Source organism: Dromiciops gliroides, chromosome 4 (assembly GCF_019393635.1).
Source record: "Dromiciops gliroides isolate mDroGli1 chromosome 4, mDroGli1.pri, whole genome shotgun sequence".
Classification (NCBI taxonomy): Eukaryota; Metazoa; Chordata; class Mammalia; order Microbiotheria; family Microbiotheriidae; genus Dromiciops; species Dromiciops gliroides.
The window spans coordinates 339,844,368-339,870,133 of NC_057864.1; the positions used below are offsets into that span (position 1 = coordinate 339,844,368).

At 42.8% G+C, this 25,766-nt stretch overlaps 2 protein-coding genes across 5 annotated transcripts in view; one reads left to right on the top strand and one right to left on the bottom strand.

Annotated features, from left to right (window-relative positions):
- PPIL6 (peptidylprolyl isomerase like 6) overlaps positions 1–19,420 on the bottom strand; it is a 53,337-nt gene extending 33,917 nt beyond the window's left edge. For 3 of the 4 annotated variants that reach the window (XM_044003570.1, XM_044003566.1, XM_044003567.1), the window contains exons 1-3: positions 19,151–19,420; positions 3,319–3,414; positions 141–329 (exon numbers count right to left, since the gene is read on the bottom strand). In XM_044003570.1, coding sequence (XP_043859505.1) covers positions 141–329; positions 3,319–3,414; positions 19,151–19,291 — 426 coding nt within the window. In that variant the 5' untranslated portion in view covers positions 19,292–19,420. The remainder of the gene's footprint in view (positions 1–140; positions 330–3,318; positions 3,415–19,150) is intronic. The other variant, XM_044003568.1, reaches the window with a different exon arrangement.
- Positions 19,421–19,576: 156 nt separating this feature from the next.
- SMPD2 (sphingomyelin phosphodiesterase 2) lies at positions 19,577–25,746 on the top strand. The gene is made up of 11 exons (XM_044003565.1): positions 19,577–19,715; positions 20,218–20,376; positions 22,034–22,130; positions 22,222–22,298; positions 22,769–22,862; positions 23,814–23,903; positions 24,150–24,232; positions 24,509–24,641; positions 24,768–24,872; positions 25,046–25,211; positions 25,334–25,746. Exons 2-11 carry the CDS (start codon positions 20,321–20,323, stop codon positions 25,720–25,722), a joined length of 1,290 nt encoding a protein of 429 aa, XP_043859500.1. The 5' UTR covers positions 19,577–19,715; positions 20,218–20,320; the 3' UTR covers positions 25,723–25,746.
- The last annotated feature ends 20 nt before the right edge of the window (positions 25,747–25,766 follow it).

The window sequence follows — 25,766 nt, forward strand, 5'->3', positions numbered from 1 at the left end:
ATGCTCTTCTCTTCTCTAAAGTACCTAGTACAGCTAATGTGCATATAGCAGGCATTCAATAAATGTTTCTACATTAATGATGAATGAATAGCAGTGATCCAGGACTCCATTATTCCCTTTAAAAAATAAGCATAAACTACCTTGGAATTTTTCACGTAATCGGCCACATAATCCGAAGTAAGAGCTTCATAAAGGGGTATGGGCTTAAAATCCTTAAGACCCCATTTTTTATAAGCCCATTTCTGCAGACAGCCTTCATTGCCCAAAAGCTGATCATTAATAAAACACATCACAGTGGAAGGGTATCGCCATGTTTCACCCTTGAGTTCCTGTAAAGGAAAAGAAAAAGAAAAAATATTCAGAGCAGAAAAATTGTTATTAGATCCTTAAACTATAATCTGTGATTAGCTAAGAGAAATGTCCAAAGTGGCATGGCCCACCCATGTCCTTGTCCATGTCCATTGTTCATCTCTCCTTCAGGAGTTAAGGTAAATATATAGGAATATTGAATAAAGAAAAGGTCATATGTTAAAATGCCTCTGGGGGCCAATATTCTAGAATGGTAACTACCCAGTTCCTTCCTTTACCATTCCCCTCAAGGATTGCAGGGCCCCTACAGAAAGAGACTTTCTTACTGGAGATGATGAGTCATGGCCCATTCTCTTTAGGGAGATGTTGGAAGGCTAGGGTCTTAACCAGACTAGAGTTATTCTTTTTTCAAAGTTTAGTTTCTACCCTTAATACCTATTTCCTTAAGAAAGGTCTTTCTTCTTTTTTTGTCCTGGACTTATCAGTTATCTCTCTAAGGAGTGAAAGGAGGGACTCCCTTCTGGAAAGGGCTTTTAGACCAGAAAAATATTATTATTTTTAGGTAAAATACAGAGGAGGTTTTTACCATGCTTATACAACTCCTGCAATACTTTAAAAAATACTGTCAAGAGTTTTGACTAAAAGGATTAAAGATTTAAAAACATAGCGAGACGTTTTAATTACCTTCTGTAATGCCACATAAGATTGACGTTTGGGTGGGATATCTAGTCCACACATAACATTATTGTTATATTGACTTTTTTTCTTAAATAAAAGGTTTATTCACTCCAGGATCAGGGTGGTTGCTCAGTCAAAGAAACCAATGTAAATATTGACTATTTACATTTTATTCATCATGTTATTTTGAGAACCAAATGAAGTCACTAACAATTTCTGAAGTCAATGATTTTAACGATTTCATACTTTGGGAAGGGTTAAAAGGTAGTACCTTTGATAAGGGCAGGAAACAGACAGGCCCAGGGAAAGGAGTTCCCATTTTAGAAGAAAGCTTATTACAGTCTCTGTTGTCATTGTGTTAAGGAAAAGAATGAACACTGGTGACTAAAACATTTCTTGAGGACAATACTATACGAATCCAAAATGTCAGTGAATGATCTCTTAGAAGTGCCAAAGACAGACCCTTGTGATTAATTAGAGGCAGCTAGGTGGTACAGAGGATAGAGTGCCAGGCCTGGAGTCAGGAAGACTCCTCTTCCTGAGTTCAAATCCAGCCTCAAACACTTACCAGCTGTGTGATCCTGAGTAAGTCACTTTACCCCCGTTGCCCCGCCAAAAAAAAAGGAGCCGGGGGATTCTTGTTGCAAAGGGGGTAGTGCCAGGGATGGAGGAGTGGGTTTTCTCTGTGTGCGCTCTCCCGAGGCTCTGTTCTTCTAAGAAGGAGAACCAGTTGGGGCAGGAAAGGGAATGAGCATTTATTTATAGAGGGCCCACTAAGTGCCAGACACTGTGCTAAGCTCTTTATATAAATATTGTTTGATCTGAACCACACAACAACCCGGCAAGAGAGGTGGGGTATGTAGGCTGATTCTGTGAGCCCTCAGAGTGGGTTTCTTCCCTCCTATCAGGGTAAGGGAATGTGGGTAGGGAAAACAAAGGGCATGATGTAAACTACCATCCAAACTAGTGAATGGAAAAGCCACCGGCTCCCAAATGCAACCAATGAAAAGTGCTTACTAGTCAGAGAGCCTTAAAGAGGGAGTCCTTGCTTCTCCATGCTTTTCCCCATGTGACTCCATGCTAGGAAAGTGCTCTTTCCTCTCCTCCACCTTTAATCTCTAATTTCCTTGGAGGCTCTCCACAAGTACCACCTTCTTCTACATGAAGTCTTTCCCAATTACCCCCAGATGCTTGTACTTCCTTCTCTCCTCCCCCAACTTCCTGACTCACAATCACCTTGCCCTTTGTAAATGCTTGTGCGTTTCAGGCAAGTCATCTCCTCTGATCAGAATGGACATTTTGTGAGAGGAGAGACTGTCTAATCTTTGTCCTCATTTCCCCGGTACTTGGCACAGCCCTTTGTGCAGAGCAGGCACTGGGAAAATGCTTGACTGATAAAAAGTACAGAAGTCTCACACCCAGGGAGTCAGGAAGACCTTGTAAATGAAAGCTCCTCTGGCCAGTGGTGGTATACTAGCCAAGTCCCTTTCTCACTCATCTGCATAGGAGGCTTGCTACCATATTTATCAAGTGTTTCACAGGCCTGGCACAGCTAACAACCTAGGATACTGTGGAACTAAGGCCTATAAGACATGATGAGAGCATTCAGACGGAGTGGAAGCTGTAGACCAGACTCAGGCCTTCTCAGTGCACACTCATCCTGGCAGGGTTCAAAAAGCAGCTAATGACTACTGTGCCTTCTTTGATGTAGGCACCCCATGCTGGACAGTCCTGTGTCAGTGTCTCCCATGTCTCCCAATCCGTACCCAAGTCCTCTATGAGCAAAGCAGAATTGTAGTAGCTCAAAAGAAATGGGAAATGGGAAAAATCAAGAGACGCTTCCATCCCAAATGTTCATACAGACGTTTTGTAGAGGCTTCCGAGTTTGTATTGGTCTGACCAGACACAGGTAGACACAACTATACAACGCCCCTGACATTGTGATGTCATTTTGGTCCTCTTTGAGTGTGAAGGACAGCAACAAATGAACAAGTTAATTATAATTCCTATCAAAGAAGTATGATTATTATTGTAAACAAGTATCATCATCATCATTAATTAGCATTCACTGACATCTCATTGCTGTAGTGAGAAATACTAGACAGAACACAAAGCCATTAAGTCTTACCTTTATTAGGCTCTCCCCAGAACAAAGGCCTATAAATATTTTACTTCTGGACACCAGCCTGATGGAAATAACTTGGAAAGCATATGAATTAACAAATAACATGCAAATTTTAAAAGGGTTACCCTTTCAGTCTTTTTAAAGTCAACTCGAAATAGAAATAATTAAGATAAAACTTCATTGTTTGAAAAAGTTTTAAAAAATACCCTTTTTTTCTCTCGTAGAAATTCATGCCATGCAAATTCATGAAGAGGAACCATTATAGGATCTTTAAATTTGTCAGGATAAGTCCTCTTCAGACACTAGATTTTAAAATGAAAGAAATATTTTTTCAGTGACTTTGCTCTTAAGACAAAACTATTCCACCTGTATTTTAGACCTTACTTTATTTTTCAGGGCAGTGAGGGTTAAGTGACTTGCCCAGGGTCACACAGCTAGTAAGTGTCAAGTGTCTGAGGACAGATTTGAACTCAGGTCCTCCTGAATCCAGGACAGGTGCACCATGTAGCTGCCCCCTCTACCTGTATTTTAAACTATTTCAGGTAGGTCTTGCATAATTTATAGTCTGCCTAAAGCATATGCGTTAACAGGTTCATTTCAGTAGTTTTATGATCTGTTCATGTTCTTTAGTACAAATTTCCCCTTAATTCCCACTGAACTTATTCTATAGGCACCTGTAACAAGACAATATCAAAGAAAAAAATTTAAAGTTATCAAACGAGACAGATCAAAATTTATTTCTAGTGGTTTTTCATTGATGATTTCCATCCAGAGATATAAAATGTTTTAAAAATATAAAATATTTTAAAGTTGGGTGTAAAAAACAAAACAAAACAAAACAAAACAAAACACACCACAACCATTTTTATCCCTACAACCTTTTTCTTCTCCCAGCAAAAACTGGAAGCTGGGAGATGGGGGGTAAAAATTGAAATATAATAATTACTTTAGATGTTTTTTGAAATTTCTCTTTAGAGATCATCAGTTTTGTTAGTTGATAAACACATAAATTTATTACTTGCAACTTGATTTACTTATAAACAGATATAGTTGAGTTCAACAAACATTTATGAAGCACATATATGTATGGCACTATGTGAGCCTCTAGGAGTACGAAGTTGAAATAAATCACAGTGCCTGATTTCAAGAAGCTTACAGTCTAAGAGAAGAGAGGAAAGACATTAAGAGACAATTAGGGGGCAGCAAGGTGGCGCAGTGGATGAAGCACTGGCCTTGAATTCAGGAGGACCTGAGTTCAAATCCAGCCTCAGACACTTGACACTCACTAGCTGTGTGACCCTGGGCAAGTCACAACCCCAATTGCCTCACTTTAAAAAAAAAAAAAAGAATGGTGGTAGACTACATTGTACTACTCCAGGACACCCAGGCTCACAACCTACATGTCATCCTGACTTCTCATTCTCACCGCCGCCCCCCCCCATATCCAATCTGCTGCCAAGTCCTGCCAAATCCTGCAGATTTTACTTTCACAACATTTCTGTATATGCCCCTTCTCTTCTCTGATAATGTCAGGATCCCAGTGCAAGCCTGGACTATTAAACGAGCCTAATACCATGGGAGAGAATGTGATAATTTCCTGCTGGTTGGTTTCCTAGCCTCAACTCGGGGACCAGGAAATTCTATGATTTGCTATGTTGGTAAGACAGTTGATCAATGACCAAGGAGGAATTTGAACCCACATCCTACACACTCCAAGAGCAACACTCTTATCCACACACAATGTTGCCCCCTTTAAACAATTGTCTAAGTCCAATGTTGCCATTTACTTAATAAGTACTTCAACCCAACTACATCCACCAAAATTGGTCCCTTAGCACCAAATCTACTAGCATCTTTGACTTCTCAGCATTATCAGATGCTGCCAAGGACCACCCTAGGAAATGGCTGTTCTCCTACTAGATAATGTCTCACTCTTTTTTGCAGAACCACTGTACTTGGCTGGTTCTCCTCCTAATTCCTCCATACTCTCCTCTGTCTTCCCCTCATTTTCACAAACTCTTCATGTGACTCTTCGCCAAAGTTCTAACCCAGATCCTCCTCTCTTCCTACTCTACTGTTGTACCCCAATAAACTCATCCACTCCCATCACTTCAACAATACCTCTATTCAAAGGGCTCTCAGATCCATAATTTAATGATATTCCTCTACAGTACTCCACTAAAGGCCTACTCCTATGACTTCTCCTAGGGCAGAAGTGACCCAGGATTCTCAAAGGCTATGGTGGCAAAGTACAAATTTTGGCTAGAAAGTCTTGGAAGCATAGGTGTAATATGTCTATTGTTTGAGGATGAATCTAAGATAAATTCATAGAGGCTCATCACCAGGTTGGCTATGAGGGTAATAAATTATTTTTGGACATAGTAACTCTCCAAGATGATCAGCTAAATTATAAGGGAGGGAGTACCTCCACTAATGAAATTACAGATCCTTTAAGTGCTAAATAATAATAATGATAGATAATATTTACCTTAAAGCTTATAAAGCCCGTTACATACACCATTCCATTTCATCATCACAACAACCCATTAGGTACCATAAGTATTATTTCCACCTTATTGATAAAGGAAGGGATTCAAGGAAGTTGAGTGTCTTGATGAATTAAGGTATTGTCCATCTCGGTTTACACATTTGGTTTTGAATAATTGTTTAACAAAATAGAAAGTCTTTATTGCCCTACAGATAAGCTTTATTCTAACACCCATGATATCTCTTAAATAAGGTGGCTAATTCTTGGTTTTTTCTTGGATACAATTTGCCTCAATTTACAGCACACTGCTTATGATGATTAATGGATCTCAGGCTAGTTGATCCATTAACCTTTTAAAAGAGCTCTAGGAGGACTTAAGGAGACTTGGAGGGGCAGGCTGCTTGGTTCTCTAGCAAATATGAAGATGTAGAGAGTTAGTAGTATCAGCAATGAATTCTTCCAGGTCTCTGGGGAAGACAGAAACCCACATGAAAAGGAAGGGAAGGTTTTTTAAAATCATTTATGGGTTTATATATGAGTTGTTGTTGTGTTTTTTCCCTGTGGGTAACCTGTTTTTTCAGGTTAAATTAAACCTGTCCTATATTTGATGTTGCGATAACTTGACCCCCGACCTTTTCTTTTCTATGGAGACCTAGACTCTAATATTCCCAGAGGGAATCCTACATATAGACATGAGCCAGGTTCAGCAGAAGCTGACTCCTCTCTGCTTAAACTCAGAACTTCAGTCGGAGGTATAGTCCATTGGCAAAGATCAGGCATTGCAAATGATTTGGGACCAAACAGCAAAGGAGTTGCTATGTGCCTGAAACTTATGGGTACAAAGCTGACTGCTTGCTATCTCTTGGGATGATTCAAGAGTGTCAGGAGGTAGCAATGAGGCTGGAGTTGGTTGCTTTTGGATGTTGGAAAGTGCCTGGGGGTATAATGAGAGAAGGCATTTATGCTGAATGTTTAGTAGTTTGTGAGTTGGCATCAGAGTGGGAGTAACCTTCAGAAGCTGTACAGGAGAAATGACTTTTGTCTTGTGGGGGCTTGGAATGAATGAAGAGAGTATTTGTCATAAACAAGAGAAAGAAAAAGTGAGATAAGTGGGATGGCATGTGTCCAAGCTTGGCTGTATATTGACCTCAATCTGAAAGTGGCTGAATGCAGAAGCTTCAGGCACATAGCAACTCTTGCTGTTTGGTCCTGCTGTACTCCCTATTTAAATGAAATAAACCAGCTGGAAAGCAGAGTAAGAGCTAGTTTGTCACATTTAGCCTTGGGCCATTTAATCAAACCGTGCATTTCTGAACTCCTTCTGGCTCCTCCCACCCCAAATTATCAAGCATTTCCCCCCTCTCTTCTACCTCACCTCCCTACCATGGGAAAAGTGAAGCAAAACAAAAACCCTTGTAACAAATATTCATAGTTAAGGAAAACAAATATCTATATTGGTCATGTCCAAAAAGGTTGACTCATTCTGCAAATTCATCCACCTACTACTACCTGAAGATAGGTAGCATTCTTTATCAGTCCTCTGGAATTATGGCTGGTCATTTTGTTAAACAGAAATCTTAAGTCTTTCTAAGTTCTTTGTTTTTACAGTGCTGACTTTATGGTACTAATTGTTCTCTGCTCATTTCACTGGGGATCATAAGGAGTCTTTCTCTAAAACTCTTCACTATTTATAGGACGATGGTATCATTCATATACCATTTTGTTTATCTGTTTGTTCTCCAATGGATTGACACTCCTTTCATTTTCAGTTCTCTACCACTACAGAAAGATTTGCTATAAATTGTTTTATCTATAGGATTTTTTACCTTTTCTTTGATCACTTTGGGGTATAAGACTCATTGGTATTGTTGTATCAAAGGATATGTGTAGTTAGTAACTTTTGAGGCATAATTCATATTTGAAGCATAAAGTTGCTTTCTAAAAATTGCTGTACCATCTCAAGCTCCACTCACATGTTCATCAATATGCCTGTTTTCAGATAGTCTCTCCATGACACTTGTCATTTTTCTTTTTTTGTCAACTTTGCCATTTTGATGGGGCTGAGATAGAACTGCTGCTTTCATTTGCATTTCTCAAGTCATTAGTGATTTGGACCATTTTTTAAATATGGCTACAAACAGCTTGATTTCTTCCACTAAGAATAGCCTGTTAATATCATAAATTGGGGAATGGCTCTTACTCTTTTAAATTTGAATCAGTTCCTTAGATATCTTAGAAATGAGGTCTTTATCAGAGACAGTTACAGAAAAACGGTTTTCCTCAGTTTAGTCTTTCCATTCTCACATTAGTTTCATTGGATTCATTTGTGGAAAAAATTTTGCCATATATATTAAAAACTATGATCTCCTTTATCATAAGCTCTTCCTCTATCCATAGCTTTTAAAGATAATCACTTCCTTGTTTCTCTCATTTGTTTATGATGCAAATTTCTGTATCTAGCTAATTCTTTGGGCTTTTATCCTGATTAAGGAAGCAAAACTCAGGACAAAGAGAACTTAAAATAGTTAATTGTAAGTACATCAAGGTAGCAACCCCTTGATGGGCAGATCACCAGAGATCAGAGATGGCTTCAAGGTGGGGCTATCTTTTATTGGTAATTTCCATAATGAGAAAAAAAACAAACCAGTTCAGTCAGCAAAGGAGATTGGGTCCTTGCATCTCAGTTCCCCCCCCCCCCCAAGGTGGCAAAGAGAAGGTAAAGCAAAAACTGCAGACTTGGTGTCGCCTCCCCCAACACTGACTGACAAACGGGAACAATGGGTCACTGAATCAACATAACCTTTCATAGGGTCCTATATCTATTTGGAACTTATCTTGGTATATGGTGAAAGGTATTTCTATGAACTTAATTTCTGCCAATCTGCTATACATTTTTCTTGGCAGTTTTTGTAAAATGTTCACTATGATCTTGGGGTTTACAGAACACTAGGCTACCAGGTCTATTCCCTTCTGTGTGTCATGTACATAGTCTATTCCACTGATCAACTTCTCTATTTTTTTAAACTTGTACCAAACATTCTGATGGTTACTGCTATAGTATAGTTTGAGATACGGTGCTACCAGGCCTCTTTCTTTCACAATATTTTTTCATTATTTTCCTTGAATCAGTCAATTAACATTATGTTCTTACCATGTGCCAAAGCACTGTGCTGAGCACGGGGATAAAGAGGGAGACAGAAGACAGTCCTTAACCCTCAAGGATCTTACAATATGACCTTTTGTTCTCTCTGACAAATTTATTTTATACTTCATATAGTTACTTTAATAGAATAATGTACTTTCTATCTTTTCCTGCTGGGCTTTGTTGGTGATATACAGAAATGGTGATGACTCCTGGAGATTTATTTTATATCCTACAACTTTGTTGAAGTTATTGTTTCCATTAATTTTTAGGTTGAGTCTCTCAGGTTTTCTAAGTATACACAGCCATAGAATCTGCAAAACAGGATTTTAATTTCTTTTTTGCCTATGCTTATTTCCTTAATTTCTTTTTCTTGTCTTCTTGCTATTGCTAGACTTTCTAGTACTATATGATGCAGTGATGGCAACAACAGACATCTTCCCTTTATCCCTATTCTTACTGGAAAGGACTCTAGTTTATCCCCATTGCATATGCTAGCTTTTGGTTTTGGATGTATACTATTATTTATCATGTTAAAGAAGGATCATTTATTTATGTTTTCTAGTGTTTATCAGAAATGGACATTATATTTGGTCAAAGCCTTTTTCTATTATCTATTGATATAATCATATATTTATTGTGGTTATTAACATGGTGAATTATGTTTTCAGTTGTTTCCTACTCTTTACGACCCCGTTTGGGATTTTCTTGGCAAAGCTACTGGGATGGTTTGCCATTTTCCTTCTCTAGCTCATTTAACATACAAAGAAACTGAGGCAAACAGGGAAAAGTGATTTGCCCTGGGTCACACAACCAGTAAATGTCTGAGGCCAGATTTGAACTCAGGTCTTCCTGACACCAGACCTGTGACTCTATCCATTTCATCACTTAGCTGCCCAATTATGTTTACGCTTTTCTTCAGATTGAACCAACTCTGCATTCTTAGTACAAATTCAACCCAGCCATAGTGTGTAATCTTTGTGGTATATCACTGTGGCCTCTTGGATAATATTTTATTTAAAATTTTTTGTATCAGTGTCCATTAGGCATATTAATCTATATTTTTAATTTCTGTTTTCACTTGCCCTAGTTTAGGTATAAAGAAAATGTTTTATTTTAGAATTTGGTAGGAACTCTTCTTTAATACTTTTACAGTTTGTGTAACAGAGTTGTTCTTTGAATGTTTGATCCAATACATGTGTAAATCCATCTGTTCCTTGGATTTTTACTTTGAGAATTCATTTATGGCTTATCAGGGTTTTTTTGAGACAATATTGTTTAAATGTTCTATTTCTTGTTCTGTTAATCTGGGTACTTTGTATTTTTGTAAATATTTGTCCATTTCACTTAAGTTGTTGGGGGTTTGGGGCATATAATTGAGCACTGTAGTTTTTTAATTCCTTGACTTCATTTTTAATAAATTCTACTTTTCCATTTTTGATACTGGTAATTTGGTTTTCCTTTTAAAAAATGAAATTACCTGATGGCTTATTTTATTTTTTAAACAGCACTTGGTTTTATTTATTAATTAAAGGATTAGATTAATAAAAGGTTATTCTTTGATTTTAAAGGATTTTTTTAAAAAGGATTTTCTATTTCAAGCATGAGCTCCTTGACAGCAGAGACTGTCTTTTGCCTTTTAATATATTGCCAGGGGACAGCTAGGTGGCACAATGGATAGAGCACTGGCCCTGGATTCAGGAGGACCTGAGTTCAAATTCGGCCTCAGAACTTGATACTTACTAGCTGTGTGACTCTGGGCAAGTCACTTAACCCCAATTGTCTCACCAAACCCCCCCCCCCCCCCAAAACCCAAATATATTGCCAGGTACTTTGCACAGTACCTAGCACACAGTAGCCAGTTAATAAATGCTTAATGACTGGCTGAATATTTGGAATTTTAAAAAATTTGTTGACTTTCTATTTCTTTTGTTGCATGGCAAATGCATTATTCCTTTCATTCATAAAAGTGTTCAGAGATATAAAATTTTCCCCTAGCTTTCATTACATTGCAAAAATCTTAGCATGTCTCATTGTTGTCATTATCCTTAATGTAATTATCTGCTGTTTCTATTATTTATTCTTTGATCCACCAATTCTTTGGGATGAAGTTGTTTTGTCTTCAGTTAATGTTTAATAATCTCTTCAATGGCTTGTTATTGAATATAATTTTTTATTGCATTTTGGCCAGCAATGGATGTGTTTAGTATTTCTTCTTTTCTGCATTTGAGAAGTTTGTATGCCCTAATACATGGTCTTTTTGTTGCTATTGTTGTAAAAACATGATGCATAGCTAAGAAATACATACACTCTTTTTTATTCCTATTCAATAATGGCCAGAAATCTATCATATTTAACTTTTTCTAAAATTCTACTCAGTTTCTTAATTTCTTTGTTGTTTGATTATATTTCTCTGAAAGAATAAAATTGAGAAAGCCTTGGATTCTACTTTCTATTTTGCTATCCTCTTCTATTTTATGGGTTAGTTCATTACATTCACTTGTATGATTTAATTATGCATTTCTCTTCATCCTATTATCTTAGACCTTTTCCCTTTTTTGCTCCTCACCCTCTCTTCTGACACGAATACACTCAGCACCAATGCTCTGTAATCCACTCCTCTACCCCTCCTTTCTTCCCCTAACCTAGGTCCAAGAACAAGTTCTTGCCCTTTCACAGGGCATTTTAGGCCAGGGAGCTGCAACTTTTAGTGGCTCCTATATGATCAGATCCAGGGCATGGTCTGATTGCTGTCCTCCTGTGATTGCTAGGCTACAGACCCAGTTTGGTATATAGCTGCACACTTGCCCATGGGAAGAACTCTAGTAGTAGCTTTTGCCATACTTCCTCTGTCTGGCAGCCGGGAGGCTCAGAAGATTCAGAGACAGTGCTGCCTGCTTATACCTGTTCTGAGCCTGGGGGGTCTAAGTCCCCCATCAGCTTTGGGGTCAGAGCAACAGCACTACCGGCCTAATCCTATTATGGTCCCAGAGCTGAGTCCCTGTTCTGGGGTGAGAGGGACAACACTGCTGGCCTAGCCTTGTTCTAAGTTTGGGGACTGAGATCTTAAGAGTGACCAGCTCTAAGTTGATCTCTTAATTGCTGAATCTCATGGTCTTCTGTGGCTTCTTCTTGGTGATCTCAACAGTTCCTAGGGGTTCAATGACCTCCACATAGATGATTCACAAATCTGTATGTCCAACCTTAATTTCTCTCCTGAACACCAAAAGTAAATCACCAATTTCCTGCTGGACGCTTTCACTTAGATTATTCCACTATCATCTCAAACTCTACGTATCATCTTTTCCCCTAAATCACCCTTCTTTGAGACTTCCCCATCTGTGGAGGGCATTAGCATCTTCCCCAGTCAGGCAGGTCATAATTTTGGTCATTGATCCTTACCTCTCCCTCATACCTCATATCCAATTGGTTGACAAATCTTGTTAATTCTGCCTTACCATCTCATCCATTCATCTCCTCACTACTTACATGGCCACCACCCTAGCTTGGGCTGTAGACTATTATAAGAACCTCCTAATTGGTCTTACTGCTTCCATTCTCTTCCTTTTCTTTCTTTCTTTCTTTTTTTTTGGGTGAGGCAATTGGGGTTAAGTGACTTGCCCAGGGTCACACAGCTAGTAAGTGTAAAGTGTCTGAGGCTGGATTTGAACTCAGGTCCTCCTGACTCCAGGGCCGGTGCTCTATCCATTGTGCCACCTAGCTGTCCCTATTCTCTTCCTTTTCTAATTCATCTATCAGATAGCTGCCAAAATAATCTTACTAAGCCACAAGTCTGACCATATGTATCACTGTGCTACTGCTGCTATAAAACCATCAATGGCTCCCTATTGCCTTTAGGATAAAATTTAATTTCCTTGGCCTAGTATTTAAGGCTTTCTACAATATACCTCCCACCTACCTTCCCAGTTGTTATTTCATACTACCACCCTTTGTATACAATACATTTAAACAAAACTAGACCATAATTACTACTATCTGTTCTTCAGACATATAGTCCATCCAACACCATACTTCTGCATAAGCCACTCCCCAGTGACTAGAAGGTACTTAAAGCTGTTTCATCTTCCTTCCAGGCTTCCTTCCACTCATGTGCTTCTTCCTCTGTGAAATCTCCCCTCATACCCCAGTAAAGTAATGCCTCTTCCTCCTCAAATCACTTTGCATTTACTTATATACATACATGTTATTTCTCTCAGTAGAACGTAAGCACCTTGAAGGCAGTGACTTGTAGTTTTCTCATATGTTCAGTATCTTGCACATTTTGGGTGGGGGGGGGAGGAATGCAGGGGTCCTAGAACCATGATTTCATTAGTGCAGAAAACTTCTAATGAAGAAACTTCCTCTACCAATGCAACTTGACCACTATTCTGCAACTTTCAGGCAAAATAGAGGCCTAAGGCATTAAGCTGTTAAATGACTTGTCCAGAGCCCCACAGCTAGGGTTGGGTGGGAGGACTAGGACCAAGGTCTTCCTGACTTGGAGACCAGCTCTCTACTACTCCCTCACTTGCACAGATAGCATGAAAGGAACTTAGTGTGGATTGTACTGAATTTCTCCCTAAAACCTTTGCTCTTCCCTTTATTTTCTCTTGCAGTTTCACATTTCCAAAATTTTGGTGGTCTCTTTGGCTCCACCCTCACTTCTCACATTCAATCTCTTATCAAGTGGTACTGATTTGGTGGCCACTGCATAGCTTACATCTAGTCCCTCTCCTCTATTTCCCTGGTCACCTCTATAGTGCAGGCTCTTACACATGGATTATTAAAACAGTCTCCTAATAATCAACGTGCGTTTATTAAGCACCTATTACGTGCCAGGCACTGTGCTGGGAAAGACAAAATGAAACAGCATTCATTCTATCTGGGGATATATCTATATCTATATCTACACACACATACATACATACATATATAAATATATATATATATATATATACACACATATATCCCAAATATACACAAAATAAATGTCATTTCCAATTAACTGAGGAAAAGGCACCAGCAGCTGGGGATCAGCATAGGCTTCATATCAAAGAAAGGCAATTTTCTACAGTGGAAACAGGAGGACTTTGGTTCAAATCCTATCTCTTTCATTTATTACCCTTGTGATCCTAGTTAAGTCACTTAATCTTGGGACTCAGTTTCTTTCAGTGTAAAATAGGGGGTTGGACTAGATGGGTTAAGGTCCCTTAGAGCTCTAAATCTATGATTCTACTCCTCACTTGCATTCTCCTTCCCAACCCTCTCCCTCCGCCCCCATATCCTTTATAAACACACCAGGCTAATGCACCTCATACATTTATTTGATCAGGACACTTTGGTCAAACAATCTTCAACAGCTCCCTATTAGCCACTGGATACCACCCACTCAAATGCTTCTTCTTGGCACTGGAGGCCCTCAATGAGCTGGCCTTGTCTCATTACCCTCTGGACTTATCTGATATTACTTCCCTCCGATGTTCTCTACATTGCAGCCCAAGTGTACCCTAAATATACCCCATACTTTTCCACATGCATGACTTTGTTCAAGCTTATTTCCTATGCCTGTAATGTCTTCCTTCAACCCTCTTCACCGGTGAATTATCATACTTCCTTTAAAAGTCTTTTTCAGGGGCAGCTAGATGATGCAGTGAATAAAGCATTGGCCCTGGATTCAGGAGGATCTGAGTTCAAATCCGACCTCAGATACTTGACACTTACTAGCTGTGTGACCCTGGGCAAGTCACTTAACCCTCATTGCCGTGGGGAAAAAAAGTCTTTCTTCTTTTTGTCCTAGGCTTATTAGTCATCTCTCTAAAGAGTGGAAGGAGGAAGTCCTTTTCGTATGATTCTTCTTGTGATACAGCCTTTGATCCACCCCATTCACACATCCACATACACCCCTTCATAACAATCTTGCCCTGGGCTTCACATATCACTTTGGTTTGCACCCCTCTAATGCACTTATAACTGTGATACACAACAATATAAGAAATGTATTATCCCACAACAGTCTATAAATTAATTCCATGTCACTCAAAACAAATACCTGCATTGGCCTATTAAAAAATGTATCTCATGCTATATGTTAAGTCCCTCGCTGGCTTTGCCATTGGTCCCACTGCACTAATCAGATATAGTCTTTCTAGTTGTACCTTTTTTTCCCTTTTTTTTTTTTTTTGGTGGGGCAATGAGGGTTAAGTGACTTGCCCAGGGTCACACAGCTAGTAAGTGTCAAGTGTCTGAGGTTGAATTTGAACTCAGGTCCTCCTGAATCCAGGGCCAGTGCTTTATCCACTGCACCACCTAGCTGCCCTCTACAGTCTTTCAAAATAGGTGTGATTGGACAAATTGCTCTCTTGCCTCTTTGCTCCTTCACTCTATATCATTTCATAAAAGTTTCTCAGGTTTTTCCAAAACTATCCTTTTGACATTTCGTACATTGCAATAGTATTTTATAACATTCATCCTTTATTTTCCAGTCCTTTTCCACTACATTTTAGAAAAAGAGCTCCTATAAATCTTGTACAAAAGCAGTTAAGATGACGAAGGGGATGGAGCGATGGACTTGGAGTTAGGAAAATCCTCCCTCAACTGCTAGCTTTGTGATCATGGACATGTCGTTTAACCTCTGTGAGTCCCAGTTTCTTCATCTGTAAATGGGGATAATACTTTATAGGATTGTCGTGAGGACCAAAGAATAAACATAAAGCAGTTTCCAAACTTAAAACTAGCTGTTATATAGGTCCTTTGACATATAGATAGGCCTAGTAGGGTTATCAGGGCAAGCACAATTTAGCAACCTTTTGGTGGGCATTGTTGTCAAGTGCTTTCCAGAACACCTGGACCAATTCACAGCTCCACCAATATCAACGGCCTTATTTTCTTTAAGTCCCTCTGACATTTGCCATTTTCTTTTTTTGTCAACTTTGCCAACGTGATGGCTTATGAGGTAGAAGCCCAGAGTTGCTTAATCTGATCATTAGCAATTGGGAGCATTTTTCCTGCCTTTAAAACTCATCTCAAATCCCACCCACTGGGATTTCCTTTTCCTCACACTGCTAGTCACTTCCCTCTGGCATTTACCTGAAGTCTTTTGAGTATTTACCTCCTACTTATTTCTATCTTGTCTCCCCCATTAGATTATGAGCTCTTTGAAGGGAGGAACTGTTTTTTTGCCTTTCTTTGTATCTGTAGGCCTTAGCCCACCACAGCTTTGCAAGTAGGAAGTGCTTGAGAGATGTCTATTGACTGTATGTCTTGTCTCCTCCCTAGGACAGTGCTCTGCACACAGGTGCTTAATAAATATTTGAACTGAATGTCTATTCAATGCAACTTGATATGGTTTATTTACTGCTCCTTCTGATGCTTCATTTTTATTATTTTCACAAACGTCTGAAAACAGTAACTTTGCCAGATTTGGTCTGTTTTCAAATATGCATCTCCCACTCCCCTCTATGTACCACAAAGACAGGAATTTGAACAAAGTCAAAAGTAGGTGGAACCTGAGACTACGTAATGTAACATAATGCACAGCAGACATAGCCAAAGCACTTGACATATTTGGGTCCCCACAGCAACCCTTTGAGGTTCCACAGGCTAATTAAAATCTGTTACCTCTATGATATAAGGATGGACAGGTTTTAAAGACCTGATTGAACCTTGGGCTTGCTTTGTATTCTGCCATACATCAAATACCTTTCTAATAACAGATCCCAGTAATCTATTCAAATTTGGGGCAGTGCTAGCCTTACATTTTGCTTTTGAATTTTGGATCCAAGAGAGTTTTATTTCTTAATTGTCTTTCTCTTTATTTTCTTCTGTCCTCATCAGTGAAAATGTGCTTTGTCTCAAAAACAGCTTATTTTAATTGATTTTGTTTTTTGTTTCAGTAAAAGTGTTTGCTAAAATATTAATGTTTGATTCAGAAGCAGTGATTGACATAGATTTCTTCACATAAAATTGCTCCCCAAGTCAGTTTTAAGGAACTATTTGGGAGACAGAAAGCTAAGTATTTCTACATGAATAGTTTACCTTTAACATTTCTCTTTTTCAATTTTTTGGAAAACGGGTCTGGTTTAAAACTAAACCCAATCCACTACCATTCTCATCTTCTTTGATCCTTAATACCCCTACTTCAATTCCTTTTAACTAGAGAAAAAAGAACTAGACTGCCAATAGTAGTGGTGGTGAAGGAATGTTGTAATCCCACTTTCGTTTCTTCATCTGTAAAATGAATGATTATAGAGATCACTATAGTTAAATTTAGCTGGAAAGGAGAGGTTTAGTTCAAATCTTCCCTTTCCCCAGAAATTAAGTGACTTGCCTAAGGTCACACAAAGTAGCAGTATCTGGGTAGGATTTGAACTTGGATCTTCTGACTCCAAATTAAAGATTCTCTAGAATATTACACAGCCCAACACATACTATTAGATTCATGTTTCATGAAAAAGACCCTTTATCTCTCTGCTCCTGGCATTCTCTCTGGCTGTTTCCCATGCCTGGAACATCCTCTTTCTTCCATTCCAAGTATTGACTTCACTGGCTTCCACTGAGTCCCTACTAAAATCCCAGTTTCTACAGGAAACCTTCCCCAACCCCTCTTAATTCTAGTGCTTTCCCTGTGTTATCTCCCATTTATCCTGTCTATAGCTTGCTTTGTGTATGTTTTATGTTGTCTCTCCCATTAGATTGTAAATTAATTGAGGACAGGGACTGTCTTTTGCCTCTTTTTGTATCCCCATAGATTAGCATAGTTCCTAGCACATAGTAGGTGCTTAATAAATATTTGCTGATCAACAACTGACTGCCTCCTGAATGCTCTAGTTCCAAAAAGCAGGAGTCTGCTCAGACTAGCTGGGGTAGTGATGATAAAACTTGCACTGTGAACATTTTTATGCCTCAAAAGCTACAAATTGGGGCTTAATTTATTGTTAATTGTCTAGATTTAAGAAAATTATGGAGAAAATGTTAATAATTCAGGTTAAACTTTTAAGGGTGTTGTGCATATGACTTTTTTTCTTGTAGAGCTGGTAGTTAAACATTTACCAGCACACTCAGTTACTCAAACATTCTATGATTCTTAACAAGACAGGAGCTAGCAGGTCACTGCTTCCACAGCTGACGAAAGCCTGAGGCTGTTTGCTTGGCACATTGGCTACTCCCGGTTCTTTACTAAGGACACTGTGAACCACCGAAGGATGAAGGTAAAGAGTGAGCCAGAAAATCTCCCCACATCCCCAAGAAATCTGCTGCTCTTTGAATTTCAAATCCTGGCTCCTATCCTTTCCTCAAACACTCCTCCAGTGTGGAGTAGGGGAAGGAAATATCAGTTGGCATTTGTTACCTGTGTCCAGTGAGAGGGTCATAATAACACCACAATGTTAGAGCTGGAAGGGGCTTTAGTCAAGTTAACAATCATTTTATTAAGCACCTACTGTGTACCAGGAACTAAGCTAAGTGCTAGGGATACATAGAAAGGCAAAACCAGTCCCTGCCCTCAAGAAACTCACAATCAAACACAAGCAACCATATCTAAACAATATATACAGAATGTTGTTGTTTGGTTGTGTCAGATTCTTCTTGACTCCATGGACCATGGCTCGAAGGCCCTTTTATCCTCCACCATCTCTCAGTCTGTCCAAGTTCATGCCTGTTGTTTCCATTACACCATCTATCCATCTCATCCTCTGCCTGCCCCTTTTCCTTTTGTCTTTAATCTTTCCCAACATCCGGTATTTTTCGAAGGAGTTCTGTTTTCTCAGTATGTGGCCAAAGTATTTAAGCTTCAGCTTCAAAATATATACAGGACAATGACCCTCAAGTCCAAATCCATTTTACACACGAGGAAACTGGGACCTGGGAGGTGATGGGCCTCTGTTTCTCTCCTCTGCAAAATGGCAATTTCTGATTCAGAAGCAGTTTTTGCTCTGGATGTCTTCACAGCAAACATTTCCCAACTTCATAGCTTTTAATAACAGCACCCTAGCCCCCCTCCCCATCAAAATGAGATATTTATAAAGCGCTTAGCACAGTGCCTGGCACGTCTGTAGATGCTATAGAAACACTATTATATTATTAGGCTTTTATTATTGTTGTTGCTGTTAATATGTTATTTAATCATTCCGAAGGATTAAAGCTGCTCGGGTGGCTCTCCAAGACTACTCTTATCTTAAGCATTAATTTTTATCCTAAAAGAAAAATTGATGGTCCAAGTGCCAGGTTGCTATCATTCTGCTCCGGGTATGGGATGTTCCCTTGAGGTCACTCCTAGCCCCGGGTTCCCTAGTTTTGTGGATCTGGAAGTTGGGGTTCGGATCGCAGGCGCTCTGCCCCTTGCACCTCCTTCCTCAGGCCCCCCCAGCTACAGGTACCCCCCCACCCCCCGCCAGTGCCTGGTGTCTTTTACCTCCGCTGTGCACTTCGCGATCTGAAATGGGACACCCTTGAACAGCCCCACCACCTTCAGCTGGAGTACTACATCTGGTGGCTTCTTCAAACTGGGGCAGGGAAAGGGGGCCGAGAGCTGGCAGGGGGGGCGGCTGTCCATGACACCCCTCCCTGTCTCGTGCCCTCGCCTGGCTCCCCAGGGCCCGGAGCTCGCCTCTCTCGCTCTCTAGGCCGAGAGACCAAACAGAGGGCCGTCCCCATGGTAACCGCAGCGCCCGGAGGAGCCCCCCCCTCCCCTCGGAGGGAGGGGGCAGCCCCGGAGGGGAGGCAGATTGTGAGTTCTTTTCAGACGCTCCCATCCCACCCCTCAGTGGTCTGAGGCGCCCCGCCCACGCACCCTCACATGACACTTAGGAAGGTCTCCAAGGGGCGTTTATTCACACCGCCGACTTCCCATTTTGCTCTGCCAGGCTCCCTTCCGGCCTGACCGCCGCGGATCGGTTTCCTCGCCCGGCTTAGCTGAGACCCGCACTCCCTTCCACGAGAGCGTGCGGGGAGAGAAGGTTCGATAGACGGTTGCCTAGGTAATGAGGGGAGGCGAGGGGGCGGGGCCGAGAGGGCGGCGCGCGCCCCCGTGGCGGGGGGGGGGGGAGGAAGGAGAATTCGGGGGAGCGAGAGCGCAGAGTGGGGGCGGGGGGAACCCGGGGCGCGCGCGCTCGGTTCCTCCCTCTCAGGGGCTGGGCTGGGGGCGCCCCCTGCGCGCGCGCCGACGTCTCCTCCACGCCCCCCCCTCCCCAAGTCTGCGGCAACTCGGCGCGGCCCCGACAAGGCACCGGGTGCGGTGCAGACGAGGAAGGAGGCTCGAGGGCTCCGGCAGAAAGGGGTTCTCTCCTGTCGCCCCCCCTGCCCCCGTGCTCGTCTAGGAGCTGCCAGAGGTCGCTCCTCGGAGGAGATCAGGCTGGGGAGGGAGCATTTCAGTCTTTAGAGGGAGGTGGGTGGGGGAGGGCGGGCAGGGTCCCGCAGGGAGCCGTGCGGGTGGGGGGTGGGGCACCTGTATCCTACTCCCTCCTTCGCCCTCCTCCGCAGGCTTGGCCGGCTCCTCCAGCGAAGGAAGTGTCCGTCCGAAGGGAGGTCCAGGGAGATCGAGGCAGCGAAGGTCCTGGGTCCTGGGCACTCAGTCCTGCCAACCATGGAGTCCGAGTCTGGCTCCTCCGTGCGCCTGAAGGTCTTCAACCTCAACTGCTGGTGAGGGACCCGGGGAAGGGGATAGATGCCCTTTGTCTTTGCCTCTACGAGGTGCAAAAGCCTGGATTGGGGGGAGGGGGGAACCGAGGAGGAAAACCTGACGGATGGAAAGCCTTTGTCTCTGCTGGGTGCAAAAGTCTGGAAGGGGTGGGGGGAGGGGGGTGGGGCAGCCATAGGTAGACCTGCCCGATGTATAGCCTTAATAGGCGGGGGGGGGTGCGGGGGGGGGCACACAAAAAGACCTGTCCGATGTAAATCCTTTGTTTCTTCGAGGTGGAAAAGCCTGGATGGAAAGGGGGGTATAGGAAGATCTGACAGATGTATGTTCTTTGACTCTTCGGGGTGCAGAAGCCTGCATGAGGGGGGCGGGGTGCATAGGAAGACCTGACAGATGTAAATCCCTTGTCACTTTGAGGTGCAAAAGCCTGGATGGGGGGGGCGGGGTGCATAGGAAGACCTGACAGATGTATATCCTTTGTCTCTGTGGAAAGCCTGGATGGGGAGGGTGTGTTGGGGGGGGGGGGTAATGTGGAATAGGAGGATTTGACAGATGTAAATCCTTTGTCTTTGCTCTGTGCAAAAGCCTGGATTGGGGGGGGGGAGGACCTGACAGATGCAAATCCTTTGTCTCTGCAATACAAAAGCCTGGTGGGGTGGGGTACATAGGAAGACCTGATAAGATGTAGGTCCTTTGTCTCTGCTTGGCGCAAAATCCTGAATGGGGGGAGATAGGGGGCAAAGATGTATACCTGACATGTATATCCATTGCTTCTGCATGGTACCAAAGCCTGGATTGGGGTGGGGGGAGTTAGGTGGGAGGGCACAGGAAGAGATGTATATTCATTATGCCTTCCGAGGTGCAAAAACCTGGCTGGGGGGGGGGTAGTGGTGGGATGTGGGCACAATGAAAAAGCCTGGATGGAAGGGGGGCACAAAAGAAAGAGGGGGGACCTGACTGATGGATATCCTTTGTCTCTGCGTAGTGCAAAAACCTGGATGAGTGGGGGGAGGTGGGGCTTTCTCTGTCTTTCAAGGATGACGTCCTGTCTCCACACACACCCCCCTCCCATTACCAAGGAGAGGACCTCAAACAGGGGTGCTTGGCTTTGGTAATAATAACAGCAGGTAGCATTTATGTAGTGCTTTAAGGTTGCAAAGCTCCTTAGATATAATCTCATTTGATCTTTATACATTGGACTTTTTTGACAGACTGGTGAAACTTAGGGACTCCCGTCTTGGATGAGAAGGACTAAGCAGATCAATTAATGCAATAAATTATAATTTTACTTTGAAAAAAAAATTTTCACCCCACTCTTTAAAAATTTTTTTTTTTGCCTTGTGGTTAAAAAAAATTGTACTAGAGCCATTGATGAAGCTTGGTCCTTTGGAGGTATTCTTAAATTCTGATCCTTTTATAATATCAAATAATTGAATACCTAAAATTTCAGTTAGATTAGTGAAAATAAAGATAAAAAGTTTGGGTTTTTTCCTTCCATCCAAGTTCAGAGACCTTCTGAAATTATCCACAGACTCCAGGCCCCAGATCTAATCCTAATACCCTGCTTTTGGCTTGTATCATTTTGGGGAAAATGGACCACTGCACAGGAGAAAAAGATTAAAAGCCCCAAATTCACAAACATGTTCTTATCTTTCCCAGGGCTATCCCCTACATGAGCAAGCATCGTCAGGTTAGGGTGCAGCACCTGGGGGACTTACTCAACCAGAAAAACTTTGACCTGGCCCTCTTGCAGGAGGTAGGAGTGTGAAGTGGTTGAAGGGAACCTGAGGGCCTGGGGAAAACTGTGGCCATCTGTGTTACTGCAACCATCATACTGTCATCCTCAGGTGTGGAGTGAACGGGACTTTGAGTCTCTGAGACAGAAACTGCTGCCCAACTACACTTGGGCCCACTATTTCCGAAGGTGAGAGGCCCCCATGGACCTCCCAAGTCCACCCTCTGCTTCCTGCCCCTTTTCTCTCATCTTCACAACTTGGTGTGGCAGAAAGTGGAGGGAAACTGTTCTCTGCTCTGGCTCATCTCTGCTATCCTATCAGGCCTTATCACCACTTTTTTTTTTTTTTTTGGGTGAGGCAATTGGGGTTAAGTGACTTGCCCAGAGTCACACAGCTAGTAAGTGTTAAGTGTCTGAGGCTGGATTTGAACTCAGGTGCTCCTGAATCCAGGGCCGGTGCTCTATCCACTGTGCCACCTAGATGCTCCTCTTATCACTACTTCTGTCTTCCTTCCATCCCCAAGCACAGATCATGCATGGCCTTGAGCTTTGTCCAGGGGATGTGGCGGCACAATATATTCTAATACTAGAGGGAGAAGGGGGTGGAAATGGGGGCGGGGCCCCTTTTCCCTGGTCACTGAGCAGAATCTGGCTTTCAGCGGATTCATTGGAAGTGGCCTCTGTGTCTTCTCCAAACATCCAATCCAGGAAATATTCCAGCATACCTACAGCCTCAATGGCTATCCCTACAAGGTAAGCCTCTTTGATCACTGCACCTGCACCTTTCCCTCCCACTCTTCCCAAGTTTGGCGTTTGGAAGGCAGCTAAGATGGTTTTTATGGCCCTGGGCAAGCCCCTTATATTGCTTCTACCCCATATTTTGTTCCCCCTGCAGGGGATAATGGGATATATAGAATAGGATGTCTTAAATTTTGGGGGGGAGGGGCCAGGAAGGGGGGAGTAGGGAAGTGGGAAGGGGGGGCAGAGAAGGAAAGTGACTATGTCCTGGATTTAATTAGCCTAATTTTTAAATTATGGGAACTGTTCTTACATTTTTTTTTTGGTATTTTCTTGTTACTTGGTAGGAAGGGATAAAAGTTGATTATCTAGTTAATTGATTACATCTAACTATGGAGAGAACACCACAAGCCCCACTATGCCACTCCTGGTTGGCTGAGAGTGAACTTGGGATTGGAAGAATGGACCGAAATCCTTGGTCTAGAGAGTCCAGGTGTATCATTTGAAAATGCCACTAGAAAGAAGTAATTATGGGCAGTATCAGTAGAAGGAAGGGGCAATTTAATCAGGGATCCATGGGACCTCAGAGGAAAGTTTAATAAGGAGTAAAAGTGGTATAATGGAGGGGGTGCTGGATGGAGACTCAGTTACAAAACCTGGGTTCAGATGTGAGTGCTTCCCTTACTATCTGTGTGATCCTTCTTTTGCCTGGAGTTCTTTACTTTACAAAATGAGACTTAATTATCTCTATGGTAAGGAACCCCAGAGCAGGAACTCTGAAGTCATAGGGACAGGCCCTAGGAAATCTATCCATGGCTAACAGGTTCCAGATCTAACCCTAATTCCCTGCTCTCAGCTTGTGTCATTTTGGGGAAAATGGGACTGGTTCTGGGATGAAGTGGAATATTGGGCAGGGAGCGACACTGCATTTCAGATTGCCCTTTTTTCTCCTCCTCCTTCCTCCAGATACATCATGGAGACTGGTTCTGTGGGAAAGCTGTTGGCATGCTGGTCCTGGAGATCTGTGGGATCCTCGTCAATGTCTACGTGACTCATGTGAGTAACAAGCCCAGAGCAAGGCAGGGCAAGGCCAATAATGAAATGAAGTGAGTGGCTCCTGCTCTCATGTAGCAGGTTCAGTGACAGAACCTCCTGGGGAGGAGGCCATCCTACGGGTTTCTTGGAAAGCTTGTGGGGAGAAGGGTGCTAGCCACATATTTTCCTGTATTTCCTACTCTCCCAAGAGGACATAGAAGAGCTAGACATGGTCTCTCTCTCTCTCTCTTTTTCTCTGACCCTCAGCTCCACGCTGAGTACAATCGAGAACATGACTACTACCTTGCCCATCGTGTGGCCCAGGCCTGGGAACTGGCTCAGTTCATCCAGTGTGTGAGCTGTGGTACTTGGACTGAGCAGGATAGGGGAAGCAAGGGTGGAGCATAGAGGGGGTTGGGCTAATGGGCTTACTTGCACCCTGAGTTGGGGGGATGGGTAGCCCCAGGGAGTGCTAATTAGTGGACCCTCTTAAGCTCCCACCCACGTACTGCAGGGTTGTCTGAGTCTAGAACCTGAGAAGGCTGAAGCATGTCTGGGGGCTCTGAGCTGTAGGGAAGAGAAGTGGAAAGAAGTTCCTACTTCTCACCATGCTTGGGTTCTCCTAGTCATACTTCCAGAAGGGCCGACATGGTTCTGTTGTGTGGGGACCTCAACTCACACCCGGGAGACATAGGCTACCGTCTCATAAAGGAGTGGATAGGCCTGGATGATTGCTACGTGGAGACCCAAGACTTCCAGGTCAGTACTTTGTCCTGATTTTTCACTCTGCTGGATTCCAAATTCTTTTCCTAATCATTCTTCCCCATCCTGAGCCAGCTACACCCCTACTCCATGAGCATCACATTGAATACACTCTTTCTCTAGGGCTGTGAGGATGGCAGCACCATGGTGCCCAAGAACTGCTTTGTCAACCCTCGTGAGATGGAGCACTTTCCCAGAGGGGTCCGCATTGACTACATCCTCTTCAAGGTCAGGCCTCCCTTTCGGCTGCCAGCATTCTCCAGGGCCCCATCACCCCCAGATTTCTCAGCACCCTTCAGATTGCCTGTCTGTTGTTGTGGGTCTGAAGGGGCACTACCTTGCAAGTGCATGGCTTTGCTGGGGGACTCTGAGCAGTTTCTCTGTGGCTCTTGATTTTCTAGGCTACTTCTGGGTTCCGCATCACTTGTGAAACCCTCACAACCACCACAGGCAGTGGCCCTAATGATACGACTGGCCGAAGCATTCCCCTTTCTGATCATGAGGCCCTGATGGCCACGCTGGCCATAAGGCCTGCTGTCAGCGAGCAGAAGCGCAACCCAGCACGTGGTGAGTCACTCCTGTCCCTTTTGAGTCGAGCACTGCCACTGGGACCCATCTCCAGACCCAAGAGCTCCCTCTCTACCTCTCCCTCCTTGTACGGCTCACTCATCGTATTCACCTTATTTCAGATGCGGAAGCACAGGCATCGTTGATGGGCGTGCTGCATGAGGCCTGGACAGAGATGGGGCTGGGCCTGGCTGGAGCCCGCCAGTGGGTTTACTCTACTGGTCACCTGTTTAGCCTGGGGCTGCTGCTGTTGTTTCTGGGAGTGGGGGCGATGTTGTTTGAAGAAATACCCTGGGTGGCTGAGGCCCTCTTCATGATCCTTGGAGCAATAGTGCTTCTGGGGTCAGGTGGGCTCTATCTTACATCTCTCCATGAAAGTAAGGCCTTGTATGAGGCCCAGGCGGAGATAGAACTGGCCATGGAAATGGCAAAAGAGGTTCAGCCTGAAGCTGTGGAGGTGAGCTCCACCTCTTCCCTTCTACGTACCTCTGTCCAGTCCGAATCAAAATAAAACAATAAAGAGTTATTATCTGCACCTCCGGCTCTTCCTTTTTT